Genomic DNA, 19725 nt, shown 5'->3' on the forward strand with positions numbered 1-19725 from the left:
TTTTTTTTTTTTTCTTTGTCAGTAATTGTTGTAGATCTTGCCTCTTTGGCTACTCACTTTCCTTAGAGAAGAAGATTGCTCCAATCTCATTCTTGGGAGTCATAATCCTGGCCATCAGTATTCTAAGACCATTTTGGGGGAAGGAGACTGGGATTCTCATCATTAAGTATAAAGAATTTAACTTCATTACTCTTTTCTGTGGCCCACCTAACTTCCACCTTCCTTTGGGTCAAGTGCCCCAGATTTGGAGCTTCTCTGAATCAATTTAACCTGTTTCCTGTAGAGATCTGGATCTCCTTGGTAAGGTGGGGATGGCAGATGTCTAACTGCTTCTTACACAGACATTCAAACAGCTCTCCCTCTTTTAGAGCTCTGCTTCACCCTCACTTCCATAGTGCCTCTAATTCCTAAGCCTTTCTGGGATTCTCAGGGGGCACATCTGCTTGTTGCTTACCAATAGCCCCCTCTTCAAGTGCTTAGATTTAATCGCCCTCCACTCTGCTTAATTAGTTACCATTCCTGTAACAGCCTTCCATCTTTATCTTCTGTGGTTTAGGGTTACAGACATCTGCTAATACTATTAGACATAGAGGTTTAGTGTTTCTGTCCCTTGTTTTCTTTGCTGTTTAGAAGTTAGATTTTAGAGAGGAAGAGAATGAAGAAAAAATCTTGATTTCACTATCTTTAATCAGGAAGTAATAAAGAAAAAATAATTTCTCAAAGGGTGTATAGGATATTTTTTTATTGGTGAATTTACCACAGTCTATTAATTAATTAAGCAAGCATTTATTAAACTCAGCTATACCATGGTAGTTAAGAGCATAGGCTTTGAAAGTGGATTGCTATAAATTTATTTAAGCTCTGTGTTTTTAAATTGAGAATCATAATAATACCTATCTCATAGAGTTGTGAGGATTAAATGAGTTAACACATATAAAGAGCTTGCCTGGCATCTAATCAGTCCTCAATAAATGTTAATTATTATTATTATTATTATTATTACTATGGGCACTGTATAGCTGATATAATAGAGAACAAAAGAGAAACAAGATCTTTCCCCAATGAAGGGGAACAGTTTTTACCATTTCAGGGTGCTAATACACTGGGTCTAAAATGGACTCTATTACTTATTGGTCACAAATTCAAGACTGGGACAAGGGACTTGAACACTGCACTTCCAGGAAGATATTACTAGAGCCCTGTGCTCCTCTTCTGAAATGCAAACGATAGCAGCTATTGTGTATTCAGTGCTTACTCTGCACAAAGTAGTTTACATAAATGATCCCATCCAATCTTCAGACCAAGCCTACAAATTAGGTATTAATTTCTCCATTTTATGGATAATGAAACTGAGGCTCAAGGTAACTTGCCCAAGGCCATACAGCTGGCAAGTAGCAGAGTTGAGATTTCAACTGACCATTCTAAAACCTGACCATTTAACAACACATTATTAGCCTTTTTAAAAAAATTACTGAGTCCCATGTCTAATGCTTTACTCAAACAAAATAACATTACTAAATGATGAATACTTTGATTTGAATAAGTTTATTGGATTGTTTTTCTCTGATACAGGAGATGATAGAGCTCTGAAGACCCATGAAAAGGGAACAATAAATCAAAATAGAAAGATGAGGGGGGGACACCAGTGACAAACTTCCTAATTTGGTCTGAGGATGATTGGGTAAGGATTATCATCACCTTGTACCTTTATACTGTGGCACTGAATAGACTTTTGAGATAAAACCTCAGTGCCTGCATTTTTCTCTTTCATTGTATTTCCTTGTTTTCAATAAAATTCTATTGGCTAAAATATATATATTCCTGGAACACACATTTTGGATACTATTTCCAAATGTGCCCTTATTTGGCTAAGCAAAGGAAATCCTCTGGATTTCTCAGCAAGACCAGGGAACCTTAAGATCCTTGCACCTACTTTTTCCATTACCCTAAATATGGGTACATGGCAGGAGGATGCTAGGCTGAAGGGGATGTTGTTAGGACTGGAGCATTCCAGGATGAGGCCCACCAGATAGATTGTAAGAAAAGGTTGCCTGCAACTTGCAGTGGCTACAATTGTCTTTGTACTTCATTCTATATAAAATAACGGTACTGTGTTCATGAGTATCATATCAAACAGGTTGGGCTATTAGTCATCTCTTCGCTAACTCCAAGGGTTGAGATCATGCATTATTGGAGATACTACCTTTAATAATAGAAATTCAATTATCCTTTGGTTTCTCGATCTCTGCGTGTGTCCTACTTTTTGTTCAAAAGTGATTTTGCCATTTTGTCCTTCAAGTGATGCATTCCAAGCCAGGTATGTTTTAATGCATGCTTCCAAGGACAAAATTCTTTGGAAGCCAGTTTTGTGTCTTTCAAATACAGTAAATCTAAACTGATGATAACCAACTGAATGACAGCATGAACTACTAAATCGAACAAATTCAAATATCACTGCTCTTGACCCAGACCTTGTTCTCTTAGATACAAGCTCCAAAAGGCCTACAGTAGGGCTAGTTAAAGTCAATGAATAACAATTAAGGATGAGTTTTAATTATCATTCATTTATTTAAAATTTACTCATTCATTCAGGTTCTGGTCCATAAGCAGACAAAACCAATAGACTGAGTCATCAGCGGTTTCACCATTCTGGGCTGTGATGTTAACAAGGGCATCTATCTGACAGAAATTCTTGCCAATCCTGTCTTTCTTCTTTGGTGCTATAGTCAGAAGCCAGGACAGAGGGTTTTTGAGAGTGTCCTTTCTTCTCTTATTCCACCTTGTACCTCTTCTTTTTCTCATTATTTGAAGCAGCTGCAACTAGAGACCTTTTGTGACCAATGCTAATAAAGTGTGCCTTTGATTAATGGGAAGGGGCAGTTCTCATTGCTAAAGGGCACAATAGGTGAAACAGGAACACAGACCAGCTAGAACACAAACCCAAGCCCTCACAGTAAGAGTAAGCTATTGTGACAGACATTCTTTTGCAGATGAATACTGTTGCTACAGCTATGTTATTTCCCTTGGTTTCAGGTCTCTCTACAATACTTTGTAGACTGTGTGTGTGTTTTGTGGCATTTGTGTGTGTGTGTGTGTGTGTGTGTGTGTGTGTGTGTGTGTGTGTGTGTGGTATGTGGTGGAGGTTGAGAATCCTGAAGAACAGGCTTCAGATTTCAGTCATCCTGATGAATTGCTGTCAGTCAGCTCTACCAGGGGTCAATTAGAGAGCACAAAGGGCAGCATAGCCTGGGCAGCTGAAAACCCTGTGAGATGGGTCAATTCAGAGGTGATTGTGTTGTTTTTACAGGTCTCAATCTTTGCTTTTGGCCATAGGTAGATGCAGTCTCTTTCTCAGAAGGCTCTTTGCCTTTCAAAATAGAATACTAGCATTCTCCCTGCTTTCAGGGGCTTGCTGCCCTGTGGTTTTTAACTCATTTGTTTTACTAGTATTGATTTTATACTCCATCTTCCAGCCTTCACTTATTGTCATAACCTACCAAATCCCCAGAAAAGAGGCAGGCTCTTGTAGAAATCTTGAAGACAATTAAATGAACCATCTAAGAATGTGAGGAGGGAGAGTTAGTGAAAACCCCTTAAGGGATGTCAGTGTGTGCTAGGCAACTAAATGTGGATGTCTTTGTGGCAGCACATATCATCCATTCACTATGCCTATTTCTATAGTGCATGTTAAGGCAGAGTGGTAAAGAATGATCATTGGAATTCAGTAGACTAAGGAATAGATTTCTGGGCTATTAGATATGTATGTTATTTGAGGCAGGGTTTTTGGCCTGAACTACTGGAAAAATGGAGTAACTTAACAAAAAGGGGAAAACTTGTAGATGAAGCAGGAGGATTTAGAAGTAAAAATTAGGAGTTTTGATTTTGGGTCTATTAAAATTTAACATCCAAGTAGATATATCAAGGTAGGCAGTTGGCTACATGAGTCTGGGATTTAGGAAAGAGGCCTGAGCTGGAAGTATAACTCTGAGATTTATGGCATAGATATGGTATTTAAAGCCATGAGGCCAGAAGAGATCACCCCCAGAGTGAGTATAGAGGAGAGGATGAAGGACCGAGCTGTGGGGCACTCCAATGTTAAAAGATCAGAGAGACAAAGAGTAACCCATATGTAGGCAAAACAAAAATATCTGCAAGTTAAATTTGATCCTTGGACTAGATCAAGAGTTGGGAGATTTCACAGGTGTTCAGAACTAGAAGCGACCACAGGGAACATCTATTTCAACCAAGAATGCTAAACTAAGAAACAGGATAACTCAGTTATAGACCTGATTTTATTGCCTAGGTGAGTGACCTTGACAAATCACTTAACTACTGTGGGTTTCCCTTTACTATCTGGAAAGTAAGACAGCTAGACGAGATGATCTCCCAGGTTTAAACATTCATGATTCCATGTCCTCATTTTAGAGAGGAAGAAACAAATCCAGAGAGAGAAGATAAGTGATTTGACCAACATTCTGTTATTAGGAACAGACCATAGGCCAGTGTGTCTTCTATGCTCTTGGTTTTAAACCCTGTATGTATGGGAGCTTTCAGTAATGCTGATTACTAGGTTCAAAATCTAAAGTGTCTCATTTTGTTGGTCTGGGTTGGGTTTGGCATTGGTATTTTTGACACCCTCAGATAATTTTAATGTGCAGCCAGGAGCGAAAAACCTCTGCTCTGCATTAATAAGGCATGACAGTGTCTCATTAGCTGCTATACCTCTTTGCATTTTGACTTTTATTTCCAACACAAAAATGATTCAGTTAATTTTAAATCCTTTAATTCAGATGAATGTTGTTACAGGAAGATAGCTTCCTAGACCTAGTGAAACAAAAGTAGCAAGTATCAGCTTTCCCTGAAGCTCAGTAAAATAGCATGACCACAGTTTTCTTGAACGCCATCCTAGAAGTGAAATGTTATAGAAAACCATGAAACCTTAGCTGGTGTACAGGGAAGGAGGGAGGGATTATTCACTCTTCTTTTCTACCTTTATGGGAGGAAATATAAGGTTTATTCCAAAAATAAACTTACAAAGTTTAAGGAGCAGTTCATCAGGCATAGTACACAAATGCTGTTTTTATCATATTTATAAAGGAGGCAGAATCATGCTGTCTACGATGGCGGTCTTACTGCTTAACAGTGGCTTCTCACCATAGCTTTGCCACTTTACACACCAATAGGATATAGTTTCTTGATTAAAAGCCACATTCTCCATATACTGCAACATTTGACTCTATTTGTGAGTGTATATGTGTTAGCATGCATGTCTGTATGCATATGTGTGGGGATATGTGTTTAAAACTGTATTCTAGTGTTCACTGTCTGTGGGGAGCATGTGTCTAGAAGAATAGCCATTTTGAACTGAGATAGGACAAGACATAGACTGTGGATACACATTATTTACAGTCTTACCACACATATCTACCATTCTAGTAGTGCCAGCAAAATGAATTTACCATGCATAATGCACCAGTGATTAACCTGGTAAGTTCCCTTTGAGTGCCTCTTGTCTATCCCATACTTTTTTTAGTGCCCTTTATAACACTAAATCACTTTCTTAGTTTAGAAACATAAAAATATATTGTGTATGACTTGGTTTGCTCATAAAATTGTCATATTTGATATATTTAAAGATGTGAACGCCTGAGGGAGAAAAACAGAAAAATTCAGGGGAGAAACCAAGCAAGTCCTCAGAAACAATTGTTTTGTTTTGTTTTGTTTTGTTTTTTTCCTCTGGGTCTTCATAGCTCTCCTCCACTCAGACGTGCAGCCCATAATAATGAACACAGGCTTGGAATACACTCTGAGATTACTCTAGGGCGACTAGTGCTTGAGGTAATTGTAATTTTTAAAAATAGGTTTCACCGTTATTTGGAACCATCTACAATTCAATTTACTTTATCGCAAAAGCCATGAATAATGCTATGAAAGAAAATGGACGGGCTAGTGCTGCGAGCCTAGTTCAGCATTCCAGAAATATGCAGTTCTATGGATTCAACCAGTTGATAAGGACAGATTCAAATGGAAATGGAATTTCAGAATATGTAATCCTGGACACCAACTGGAAACAATGGGAACTCCATAGTACTTACACTGTGGACATGGAAACGGAGCTGCTATGGTTCGGAGGGACCCACATTCACTTCCCTGGTGGAAGGCCCCCTCAAGCAGATGCAAAATGCTGGTTTTCAGAAGGGAAGATATGCCGAGGAGGTAAGGAATGGAAAATCACTGGTAGTTAATGGCTCAGCTTGGGTTACAAGGGAACCTCTTTAGAGGAAGGCATATTTTAATATTAGAACACTCATAGAATCAATGATTTGCATTCAGATGACATGAATATCTTGGCACTCTATGTAGTTAATTTAAAATAATATGGATAATGAGAGGTACTTCACAGTCTTGAATAATTATCCACAATTTAAAAGCTGCCATCACTTGTTTTAAAAGTACTTGGTCTTTTGTAGGCTGTGATTGTTTCCCTGCTAAAAAGATCGCCTGTCCTTCCCTTAATATATCCAAATCCTGTGGATTAGGTCCCACAGAAATACCATATGTATACCCTCCCCTCTCTGAACTCTCATTGAACTAAAAAAAGTCTGTACCTCACAGCTTAGTACAAAATTGCTTTTCAATTGTTTCTTGTGTTTTGATTGCGCTTCCCCTTCCCAAATAGACTGTTCCTTGAGAGCAGGGATTATCACCCCAACTGCCCAACATGGTCAGCATCCAATAAATATTTGCAGTTTGATTGACTGATGAAACTCCTCTATCTTGTGGGAGAGAGGAAACCATCAAATCTCTGAGAGCCAGAAGGGAACTTTAGAAACATCCATATTATTCCCATGTAAGTGTACACCACACCCTTCTAAAACCAAATGCATATATGTGAAATGGTCTTTGGTTTCCATTTTGTTTTAGCATGACATACCACACCTGCCTCTTTACTTGTTTCATCATGTATTTCCTTCTGAAATTTTAGTAATCCATCCAAATATTTAGATTTTCCACAGACAATTTTATATTCTGATGAAAACACTATCAAAACTAGACTCACCTTTGAAGGACAAGTGTCATGTTTTACATCTATAACTCACAATGTCTGTGGGCTCGGATGAATTAAAAAGTTCTTTTATTTTTTGAAGGCAACATAATACTTACCCTTCACAGGTGTGATAGCATATTTATTCTCAAGAACTCTATTGCCATCCAGCTTAAATTAAGGTACTCAGAGTTTTCCATTTGTGGACTTTTTCCTCTAAAGAAACACCCAGGTCAGCCTTAATTCATGTAATTTGTTATTTTCAGAATGGTGAGTGGTTTTGCTTCAGAACAGTGAAATTGCTTTCTGTGTTCATAAAGTCAACAAGACAGACTGTGCTGTAGAAAAATGGAATTAAGTTGGGTAGATGTGGCTTGATTTTAGAGCCACCAGTAAGCATGAGGAGTCGCTCTGTTGTGACCTTTATTTATAGCTTCTCTCTGATAATGTCATTCTTCCTCTTCCTCTTGCTCTCTGCAGGCATCGACCCTGCCTTTGCCGTGATGATCTGCCTTGCTTTGCTTATAGCCTTGGTGTCTATTAATGGATTTGCTTACTTTATAAGGTAAATTTTTGTTCTTTTTGTATATAAAAATGTAAGCCCATAATAACCTTTTTAATATTGATTTCCAGGAAGTCATGTTATAGTACAATGGTCTCATTACATGACCCACTGATTTTATTTTTTCCATAGTGATTTACCATCCCTACTGGCCCCATTTAGGGCGAAGTGTTTTCATGATGCCAAGAATAACTTCCTCAGTTGTGTTGTCAGCGTTGTTGCCTGAGTAAATCTGGCTCTTAACATTATGGTGAAATAAGAGAACTAGTACTTTAGGGCCTATCTACTCTCCATCTGTGTTCTCTTTTCCACTGGCAGCATCTCCTATAACCACCTCCTTCCCCAAATGGTATGAACTTATAGGGAATGGAGTTGGAGTATTTTAACAAGTTCCAAGAATTAGGTAGATTTGGCTATAATCTAAGATTTAGGGATCATGGTACTAACTCACAGGATTGTAGTAGAGATTAAATCAACTAAAGTAAGTAAAGCACCTAGAACAGTATCTGACTCATGGTAGGTGCTCAACAAATGGTAAATCTCAACTCCTTCCCAGGTACATGCTGATTGTTGGGAACCCAGAATCATCACTTTGATACTCATGCCTTTTGCCCAAAGTATCATAGCCCAGATTGTTTTTACTGGTTTTCTTCCTTGGAAAAAAAAGCTATCCTAGTTAATTATTAACATCATCATTATTATCAAGTCTTTGTCATTCTCCCTCAGATCCCTTAATAGGTGACCAATTACTCTGATCAGAATCAGGGATAAATGGCTAAAGATGGCTTAATATGACACCCTCTTTTAAAAATAATCTTTGCATTTTGACGGTTGAAGTCTCCTGGTATTAGGATGATTTAGGGAAAGCAAAAAATGAAAACTACAATCTCACGCTTTACCCTTTCCACCCTGAGAACCACACCTTTTTCATTTCCTTGTAAGAGTGGTCCTGATAATAATGTGACACGATCCTGGTAGGGAATGGAGTGGAACTATTTTGATCAAGAAAAAATGTCTAAGTGTATTAAGTAGCTGTATAAATTCGGACAATATACTAAACTTCTCTTGGCCAGATTTTTCTTATTTGTAAAATAAATGAATTGGATTAGATGATCTTTAAGAAACTTTCCATCTCTGATATTCTAATGTCTGTGAAACCCTGGATTGAAACTATAACAGGTGTTACTCTTAGTGTTTAATATGTTGGCATTGCTGTGAAAAACAAAAACAAAAACAAAAACAAAAACAAAACAGTATTATAAAACCTCCTCAGAATTAGAAACTTGGTAAAGCCACACAGAGTAGTAGGTAGCTTATGAATTGGTGAAACACACTTAATAAAAACATTAGTTCAAAGGAAGTTTTTCTTTTAATTTCATTGACTGTGACGTATTTCTGCTCAGAACAGAAATTTAATGTCTTTAATTTAGCTGCTGCCAAAGAATAACGTATTTAATTAATGTCATTACATACTTAGTGAAAATAAATGTCATTTCATCAAAAAACTTTTCCCTCCAGGGAGATTCAAAGAGTAATAGCCTCAGGCTACTCAATGTCAGAACATTCTATGGCAAGGTGGACAATGGAGTCACTCAGCTGCTTATGTTAGTTGCACCCCGGCCCCACTCTGCTCCCTTGCCCCAAATGACTGGTCTCATTGATCTTTCCCATAGAATGAACTGATTCTTTGGGCTTAGAGTGAGCCCAATCTTCAATTTTTGATAAGAGAAGGAAAAAAGAAAAAAAAATCAGGAGGTTGGGAGAGGATTTGTTTGAATGTGGGCTGATGGGGAAAGAAGAACTGGAGAAAAAAGTGATCAGGGAGGGACATGATTAGAGATGAAAATGATTGGAGAGGGACATCAGTTTGAGACAATTGATGCTTCAAGTGGTCACAGAAAACTCAGAGATGGGAGAGAAGCACATCATTTTCCAAAGTCACTTGATTCTTGGTTCTTCAGCTAACAAAGCACAAAAGATGCCTTCTCTTTGCTGCCTACCTCCCTCTCTCTTCCCACCATGGCTGCAATCAGAAAAGCTGAGCAGCTGATGAGTTTCTGTAATAGATGGTGATTACTTGCAAGAGAGTGACTCTCTGTTCCTTCATTTTCTGTTTTGATTGTTTAATTTCTTTCTTCAGAAAGAAAGATGGGTAAAGAACCCAACTACCCCAAAACAAGGGATTCTTTGAACTCCTCCTTTCTCCCTCTTCTGAACCAGATTGCCTCTCCTTTCTATAAAGCTCTCCCGTGCTTTGTAATACTAATGATGATAATGATAATAATGAGCCCTTATACTTTCAGAGTGCCTCATGCTTTTCAGAGCACTTTCACATACATTATCTCATTAGATTTTCAAAACAACTATGTAAAAGCGGGTAATGCAAAGACAATTATCTTGCTAAATAGATAAGTACACTGGGGCATGAAGAGTTAAATTATTTATCCAAGGTCATCTGGCTAATTAATGACAGAATCTGCATTACACTCTAGGTCTTTGGATTGGGAGTCTAGTTCTCATTCTACTCGAGTATATTCTGTAGCATGATTATTTTGACAGGTGTGCCTGCTTTAAGACAATTCACTGCACATATGAAACAGATAAGTTAGGGAGTGATGCTTTACTTTGCCAAAAGATTCATGTGCTCTACCCAAGAATTCACTATGGGACTCTTTTAATTTTCTCTGCAGGGCAGCAACTCCCACAGTGATAAGGGACATATTTGTTGGCAGACAATTAGCAACAGATTGTTTGTTTACAAACCAGTGAAATCACTGAGAAAAACTGACTGGGTTGCTGGTACTTAAAGCTACAGTGACACTATAGACTTCTTAAAACAACTTGACGAAGCACTTTGATTCAGTGGTTGTTTTTCCCACTCTTACACTCAGTTTTAATACATTCCACAGGGTGACCATTAAGGGGTTATGGAAAAAGTGAAGCCAAACCAAAGCTGTCAGAGCCCCAAGACAAAACAGAAGAAAATAATCACATGGACTAATTCAAGGTTCCCTTTAGGTCCTCAAATTGCCCTGTTGGCTCGGCTAACATGACCCGCCTGGCTATGTGGGTAGACATCATAAATTCCTATGTGTCAAATAATTAATTTATAGGATATAATTATATTTAGTGCAAATTAATGGACAGGCTTAGAGAGAATCAGTTTTAAACTGTGTCTATGTAATGCTCACACAAGAGACTCATTCAGTAAAAGAAAAAAAAAGCTAGTCAGCTCACTTGTTTGGAACCATGTAAACAAAGCAACCAACTGATTGAATTTTTCCACTTTTCAACCTGTTGCTTTGGCAATGCATAGATACAACTTTGTAAGACAAGTGGTCTTGTGGGCAGAAATTTGGGACCACAGCCAAGGACCAAGGATTCTAGTTCCAGCTCTGCCTCAGACTAGGGCATCTCACACAATTTGCTTAATTTTGTTTTATTTCTTTAATGTGTTTTTGTGTCTATAAAATGGAGGTTAACGATTCTTGCCCCTGGTATTCTTAGAATATATACTATGGCATATGAAAAGGGTGTTGAGTTAGTAAAAAGTATTGAGAGATGATTTTTTTGAATGTGCCCTTTATGTGGGAACACCATTTTTTAGTCTCAGATACTAACCCCATGCAGCACCCTCACCCCTCCCTTTTGCTATCTCTTCAATAGCATTTTCATTTTTCTCCTTTGGTCTTTATAACTTAGCAGGTTGTGAGGACAGGGTTGTTGTCTCTCGTTGCTGTGGATATCATGGTAAAGATCCATGTGTGATTATTCTCTCAATTATCTTGTGTATTTTAAAAATTCTATTATACGGCAAATTTTCTTGGGGTTGCAAAACATTCAGCCCCCTATGACCCTCTCATATTATGCTTGTTTCAGGCATCATATAAATAAAATCCAGTTGATTAAAGGACCCAATAGAATTCTACTGACTTTGGAAGATGTGACATTTATCAATCCCCATTTTGGCAGTAAGGTAAGGAGCTTCTCTTTCTATTGCTTCTTCAATATGGTATCCACAAGCCACAGGTGACTATTGAGCACTTGACGTGTGGCTAGTCCAAATTGATATGTGCTGTAAGAATAAAGTACACTCTGAATTTAGAACACAGTACAAAAATATGTAGAATATCTCATTAAATTAAAAACTATATATTTTAATTACATGTCAACATGACAATATTTTGGATATATTGGATTAAATAAAATCTATTATTAAAATTAATCTCATCTTTCTTTTTAGGTTTTAATGTGCCTAGTAGAGAACTTAAAATTATATATGTTGCCTATGTTACATTTCTATTGGATAGTGCTGTCTTAGAACAGTTTTGTGGAGGCAATGCAGTGCACTTGGAGCACCTACATAGCTTTGACTTCATATATCTCTTTCTTGTACACTTGGATTCAACATTTGATTACTAGTTACTCAAAGGCAGAGGTATATCTTTTTTTTTTTTTTGATGTTAGCTTACATGGGGCTGGCATGGGGCTGATAGCATAATAGGTGCTGATAGTATAAAAGTTTGATGAATGAATCAACCAGTGAAAGACAGTTGAGTTTTGCCAGGGGTTCTCTTTTGGTTGTGATTTTGTGGTAAATGGTGATCTCCATTGAGTGCCTGCTAATATACTCTGGCCCTGCACTAGAGGTGGCATGTAGTCCCTGCCTTCAAGGAGATTACAGTCAAGTCAGAAAGGCAAATTATACCACACAAGAAAGTCAATAGATACCACATTGCACAAAACACATTATAAATATGGTAGAACTTCAAAGGAGACAGATCAGTGGAGAAAGGTGTTTCAAAGACCCAGCACCCAAACTATGTCTTAAAGACAGAAGAATAAGATTTGTCTAAGTTATAGATCACAAACTGTCAACCACTTTTGTCTGCCTTTATAGTTATAAAAGATAGTAGTCAGAATCTTGAAATTGTGAGATTATAAATGAAAATCTGGATTCCTGGGTGTTCTTTAAAGGCTGGAGATCTATCAACCTTGGGGATCACTGTGATAATTCACTAGAACTCAGTAGTAGGTGCCCTTTTTGGAAGAAGTATGCCCTCTGTAGTTTGATACAGTTACCATCACTCTCCATTGTCTTATACTCAGCCTATCTCATCAATTTACATTATTTACCTGGCCCCTAGAGGCATCCTATGCAGAGAAAAGAGAATATGTGAATGTGTGGGGAAGTATTTTGTCAAATGCAGCTAGCAATGAGAGAGTGTGCCTCTCTGTCCCCAGTCTATAGGACCAAAATAAAAATATTACTCTTTGAAAATTGTAATATGGTGGTAGCAGAATGTAAAAGAGGGTGCAAACACATCATATTGTCCCCATTTACTAGTATACCAGATCTGAGAATTCTGTGACCAAACTGATCATTTGCCTAAAGTGACACTGAAAGGTGTGCATTAACTAGTTGGCTGGGTGAGAATGAATTTACATGGCAATAGCCTACTCATTTGGAATAAATGTTCAGCTGTTTTGTTTAATTCTCAATTACATAACCCTCTTAACTTGTTAAAATCATTTTGTAAAGTTGATATTGTGTTACTGGAAATGAATTGCCAAATGCCAAAATTACCACTCTGGCTGAAAGCTACATTCCACCCTCATGCCATAAAAACTTATGAATGTTGGTGTCGCTTTTTGAAGCCACCAGAGGACCCTGGGACTTATGGTGGTGGAATTTGTCTGTTTTTGCCACACTCAATATATCTTCTATGAAATTTCCCACCTTAATTAGAAAGGGTAGATACTAAAATGCAAGTTCTAAAGCAATTCCAATAGATAACACAATACTATAAAAAGAAATATTTAATTCTGTGAAAAATATTTTTTTTGTACAGAAATGGATGATTAGTAGTAAAAGCAGATGGCTAGAAATTATTGTCCAAATGTGATGTGAAGTTTTGGTCAAAAGCAATAAACCAATTTTTAAAATCCTTACTTCTTTAGTGGTATCCATGTCAAAATGACCCTTCGTATCAATTGCCTAGAAGTTTTGGCTCTAAAATGTCAAAATAATAAACATAGCTCAATATTGGACTGGATTAGCCTTTTCTTTACTTAGTCCTAGCAATAGTCCAGTAATGTCTATGGAGCTTCCATCTATCTCTTCTCTCTTTCCTACTGAAGTAAAAAATGTATTTGGTTTTCATAGTTTCTCACAAATTTCACTGTAAACAGCAGAATAATGCTACCTTCAAATGAACACAGTGCTTAGGGTTTTAAAATCTTGTTCATGATGATAGATCTTTTCTTTCATTTGCGCATAAATTTCTACATTATGAGGGTTAAGAAACAATCACCACTTTTCACCATATGAGGAGAAAAAATGATAGCAACAGAGATTGATAGTCTTATAGGGAATGTTCTTTTTATTTTTTACTATTTTGGCCCAGGTGAAAAAGGATGGCATTATCTTAGAAGAACATAGCTCTTGGCCTCCAGATCCCTGTTGATACTTGGCTTGTATCAAGGATGCTGATGGGAAAAGATAGGGGAACATACATTATCCTTAATTGCTGTGTAGTCACAAACTTGCAGCTGGCTGTGTCTAATCAATCAAGAAGCCAAGCCAAGAATCCCATCCAAGTGGAATGTCTGAAAGTGTAAACTCTTGGTGAATATAAAATTAATTCAGTCTAGAAGAATTGGCAGTTCAGTAGAAGTCAAGTCAGGAAAGGAAGTTTTTAGAGGAAAGTAAAGCTGAAGCCCAAATGTATGTGGATTTTGGCACATTCTCTTGCTTTCTCCTTCCTGAAAGGTCTATATCTCACTATACAGATTCAGGTGCTCTTGCCGATATAAGGAAATAAAGAATGAAAGGGGAGTAGGTTTCTCTCTGGCTTTGCTCTGTTGAAGAGAGTTCAGGTTGATTTAAGGGTTATGTGAAGATTCAAGTTTTACATCTTGTCTAAATCTTGAGCTGTTGGGATTTCAACACATTGGGGTCTGGATATAGTTTACTATTGCCTTGAAACTTTGTGATAGTCTAGCGTTGGTAGAATGAACTTAACTCAGGACTAAATCAACTAGTGATCTTCAGTTTATCAAAGACCATTAAAGGCAGAGTGTATGAAAGTACTTAAGATTAATTTTTATTGGCAAGCAAGAGTGAAATAAAGCATGATATGGTAGAAAGCACACAATGCCATAAAATGTAACATCTACATTCTTCTTCCAGTCCCTATACCCCTCTCTAGGTTTCTGTTTCCTCATTGTAAAAGAAGGGTGTTGGAGTTGGGGGTGGGAGCTGGCATAGACATTATCAAATGTAAATGCTAGCTCTGAATTGCTGTAATTCTAAAAATAGGCATATTTGGAGACATGGAGAAAAATATGAGGAACCTGTTGACTTATTATTTCTTCATATGAAATAAGTCTTCAGGTTCAGTTGAAGATAAAGATGTTCAGTTTTAAAAGCTAACATACACAACAGAAAACTCTTCCTTTTGTCATTGAACTGTACATTCCTAGCCCTTCCTTACCATATTTGTGTATACTAGTTAACAAATAAAGGAATAGGGGATTTGGCCTATTTAAGCATTAGACTTGTAAATCATGGGTAGATGATCTACTCACTCTCCACCATTTTATTGCTTTCTGGGATAACTTCTGCCATTAATCTTGCCTGCACAAAAAAGGATTCCATTCAAGATGGTATAACAAAAGGAGCCAGGCTTAAAAGTCAGAAAGGTAGTATTCTGTCCTACTTCAGCAATCGATTTTTTCAAAATGTTACATTTTTATGTTTTCCCCATTTTTGTCTATAAAATGAGGGTCCCAGAATAAATTATGGCTTGTGTTCTTTTTTACCTCCCAAATCTATGATTCTAATCTTTTTTAGGAGATGGAAGTACCTACAAACCTTTACTTTCTTTTGTCATATATGGAGTTGAAGCATGGTACCAACACTGACCTAAAAAAGTGCTGGGGGATTGGGAAAATTGATCAATCTCATGTTTGATTCAGAGTTCAATTCATATAGTTACTTTCTTAGGAATAAAAAGTAAAAACAAAAAAAGATAAACACAGTACATACACCATAGCTCAATGCTCTGTCTTAAATCATGAGAATTTTGCTCATAACGTTTGTTTCTTAATCCATTCACAGAGAGGAAGTCGAGCCAGTGTAAGCTTCCAGATCACTTCGGAGGTCCAAAGTGGAAGGTCTCCAAGGCTCTCCTTTTCTTCAGGGAGTCTAACTCCAGCTAACTATGACAACTCTAATGTAGCAATTTATGAGGTAGGATATTCGACAGCTATCTAATCTGCTGCTTTCTTGGGTTTTAAAAATGAGGCTTAGGACTTAATGACTTAGGACTTAGTCTTTGGGCAAAAATATTGAGGCTTTTGGTAATTTTAAGTTTTTTGTTCGTTATCTGTTTATGGATTTCTTTGGTCGACATTTTTTACAATGATTTTCCTTAGCAACTAATCTACTTACTTATAACTTCATTGATTTTTCAACTCCATGTATTTACTATACATGTGGAAAAAAGTCTGTGACCCAAACACTTAGTCATGTCACTCCTTCCAGAAGACATAGATATAATAATAAAAAATAACTTTCTGAGTCAACCGTTTGTGATGGGAAATCTAGAGACATATTTGCGTAGAGTTTAGGGCAAACCTATCCCTTTGAATTCTTGTTGTTCTTTCTATACCTGTTTTCCTTAGATATTGTTGAAATATTTTTAATTATTCATTTATTTTTTTCAGCCTGTACTGACTCTTGGAGTAACAAGTTACTCTCTTTTATGTAAAATATAAATCTTTTTTATTTTACTTAAGTTTCTGCCTTTCAAGCTTTAAGAGGCCACCTCTGACCCCTTGTTCTAAGATACTGAAATTTGCCAACCAGAAAAAATCTTGCTTCAGTTGGAGAGATGAACTGTTTTTTTTTTTCTCAGCAGGAAAGAGTTAAGCAGAGAGTAAAAGAAAAACTTGACTGCCTTTCTGTCCCTCCTAAGTGAAGCCTTCCCAGTGTGGTTTCCTTGTTTTGTTTGAAGATACTCCCCAAAGCATCAAACACTCACAACTTCAATAGTAACTACAAAGAAAGCCCAAAACAGGACAGAATGAGTTTTTAGATTATCTACCACATTGAGTTTTCCAAGTGAATGTTCTCTTCCATTGGATAAATAATTGACAGTGGCCTAAAATACCAAAATTGGCATGGTATATATTTTCTCTGTAGCTAAGCGCTTTGATTTAAATTTGTGGCAGGAAATCTCTGGATCTTGCCTTGGACTTAATTTAATCAAAGAGGAGATTTTCTTTAAGTTTAAACTTGAAATATTGGGGAACTGACAGCTCTACTCTCTCAAAGACTAAAGACAAGATAATCACATAGTTTTTGAATGTCAAATGGAATGGGCTGATGACTTTATAAATATATTGACACTTCTAATATTCTGAAGTAAATCTCAATCACCTAAGGCAGTCTCTTGTTTTTTCATCTGTAAAATGAGGGGTTGAACAAAATTTTTAATCTTGGTTGCTCATTAGAATCTCCATAGGAAACTTTAAAAAATACCTGTGCCCAAGGGTCCACCCCTAGTAACTCTGATTCAGTTGGTGTGGGGTGGGCCTAGACATTGGCATTTTTTAAAGTTTCCCTGTATGTGCAGATAGGGTTGAGAATTGCTGGACTATGAGATATCTGAGGCTTCTTCAAGTTTGAATATGCTACGATTCTCTGATTCTCTGGAAGAATTTAGTGTTGAATTGTGGTATGTTTTATTTGGTGGAGTTGGATAGTGTAGAATCGAGAAAGGAAAAATAAAAATCTGTATCTGTCAGATATTTTTTCATTTGAGAAAGAGGCAGAGAGTTAAGTTAGTTACCACAATGAGTGTTGGTCAGGCAGATCATGAGTATTTCTGAACTGTGTAGGCCAAAGGGGGCCTACACAAAAAAAAGTGTGTTGGTGAGAATAATATCACACCATGAAGTCAAGATTAGGCTAATGGCATGGTGCTAAGGAAGATAGCTGAAGATAGAAAACTTCCTGGCTAGAGCTAAAGAGGTCTATGAGAGGGAGCATAAGTTAATCGAATCAACAGATCAAATAAAGAGGTCCAGTGTACCTTCTGAACTGGTCCTCTATTAGGAGTGTTTTAAAGAAGATTTGTTATCTAGTTTCTGTTTAAAATAAATCAAATTTTCATAAGAATTGCTATTGAGTGACCTGGAAGTTCCAGAAAATGTGCCTGGAGTAGCAAACACCTAATAGCAAAGGACAGGCTTCTTTAAGGATGTGCTATAACATTGTACTACACTGACACAAAATCATACTTTGTACACACAGGTGCATACCTTTTGGAATTGCACACAAAAAAATCAGACCTTATTTCATAGATACTCTATGAGATGTGAAAGGAAAGCCATATGAGTAGGCTGCTGGAGAGAAAGAGCTGTGAATGGCAGATGCAGTAGGAGCACATCATGATCTGTTCTGATAGCCACTGTCTAGGGGAGAGGGGTGAGGTGGTCCAAGAGAACCCACTGAACTTATCCTTCCTCTTCATTCTCTGACTCTATTGCCTTTCAACTTCTTCCTGTGTTTTCCTCTCTGTCTCATTTCTTTTTCTTATCCTGAACACCATCCACATCCATCTCCCTTTCCCAAAGGGTTTTCTCCCCTATCTTCTCACCTTCTTCTATATCCCTTATAGTTCTTTCTCCACCCATCTCCTTCCCACCAAACATCTCTCTCTCTCATCACAGAATCAGATCATCAAAACTGCAAAGGACCTAAAAAATCATCTAAGTCATCCAGCTCTATCAATCAGTGAGGAAACTAAAGCTCAGGCTAATTAAGTAGATGCCCTAAGGCCACCTCAGTATTTGAGACAGAGCCAGGTTTAGGATCTAGTTCTCTTGACTCTTAGTTACTTAGTGCAAAAACAGATGGACTTTAAATTACTTCTAAAAACTTTAGTGGATAGAGTTTGATATTTCTTCCTCTTAATTAAAAAGCAAATGATGAGTGAAGTATTTTATCATTCTTTCTCTTAAAAGAAAAGGGCAAAACAAAACAAATAGTGTATGTGTGGTAAAGATAACCTGCCCATTTCTTCCTTTATCCTCATTATTTGTGAAGTAGGACATACACAGACTCAATAAAAATTTGCTTATGTAGTTTTTGAGAATTATTTAAATCTTAAACACACACAAATCCCCTAAACCAAAGAAAGCCCATGAAAGTAAAGAGCACCAAAGTGAGAGATGGAAGACCTTGGTTCTACTACTACCTAGCCTCCTGACATTGGACAAGTCATGTAATCTCTTCAGGATTCAATTCCTTTATCAAAATACAAAAGACTGGCCTAAGGATACTTAAGACCCTTTCCAGCTCTTAAATTTAATGATTTGGCAGAAACAAATTTCTGCTTAATTACCTGTAAAAGCTAATAGCCATAGATAAAGCTAACCCATATCTGTAACAGGGTGGCTCCAGGAAGATCATATTAGATACTGGGTATAGGCAGAGTCAGGGCAACCAGTACTAATGTTCAGGTTGTGCACTACATAAGGACACCACATATAAGAAGTTATTATTCACATTGTAGACATATTCTAACTTATATGAGAATGGTGCAGAAGTGATCAAAGAGATTCTGGCCTCCCAGCCCAGTTCTGGAATGAAGTGTGGGGGAACCTTCTCATATCTACATTTATACCAGCACACTGAACTATGCATATACACAGTCTCTGGTAAACATATGTGCACCTGGCTGTGTGCTATCTTGGCTATGTCCCAGGAGTTTCCTTGAGGTCACTCCTTTCTCCTGCCTAATATTCTTGGAGACACAGTTTCAGCTTCTCAGCCCTTCTCTACAGCCTGACTCCAAACCTGGTGAAGAGGCCTCACCTGGCTGGCAGGGCTTGGTGGTATGCAAAGTATTCATGCTGCTAGTGAAATGTGTTACTTGGTATCTGGAGGATGTGTGAGTAAATAAGAGTGTGGTACATGTGTATATGTTTACAGCCAGGGCTGCTGCCCAATATCACAGGGTTGCCACAGGCTGTAAAATAATATTCTCATGTAATTATTTCTTTTTCACTTCAGGGAGAGCACCCTTTTCTAATTAGCAAAAAAGGT

General features: G+C 37.4%; 1 protein-coding gene across 1 annotated transcript in view; it reads left to right on the plus strand.

Annotated features, from left to right (window-relative positions):
* Positions 1-19725, plus strand: part of GUCY2F (guanylate cyclase 2F, retinal) — an 82897-nt gene that overhangs the window by 15943 nt on the left and 47229 nt on the right. Inside the window, exons 3-6 of the mRNA XM_039879751.1 lie at positions 5862-6216; positions 7526-7610; positions 11487-11583; positions 15730-15861. Of these exons, the coding sequence (XP_039735685.1) occupies positions 5862-6216; positions 7526-7610; positions 11487-11583; positions 15730-15861 (669 nt within the window). The remainder of the gene's footprint in view (positions 1-5861; positions 6217-7525; positions 7611-11486; positions 11584-15729; positions 15862-19725) is intronic.

Source organism: Pteropus medius, unplaced genomic scaffold (genome assembly GCF_902729225.1).
Source record: "Pteropus medius unplaced genomic scaffold, Ma_sr-lr_union100, whole genome shotgun sequence".
In the NCBI taxonomy this organism is placed as follows: Eukaryota; Metazoa; Chordata; class Mammalia; order Chiroptera; family Pteropodidae; genus Pteropus; species Pteropus medius.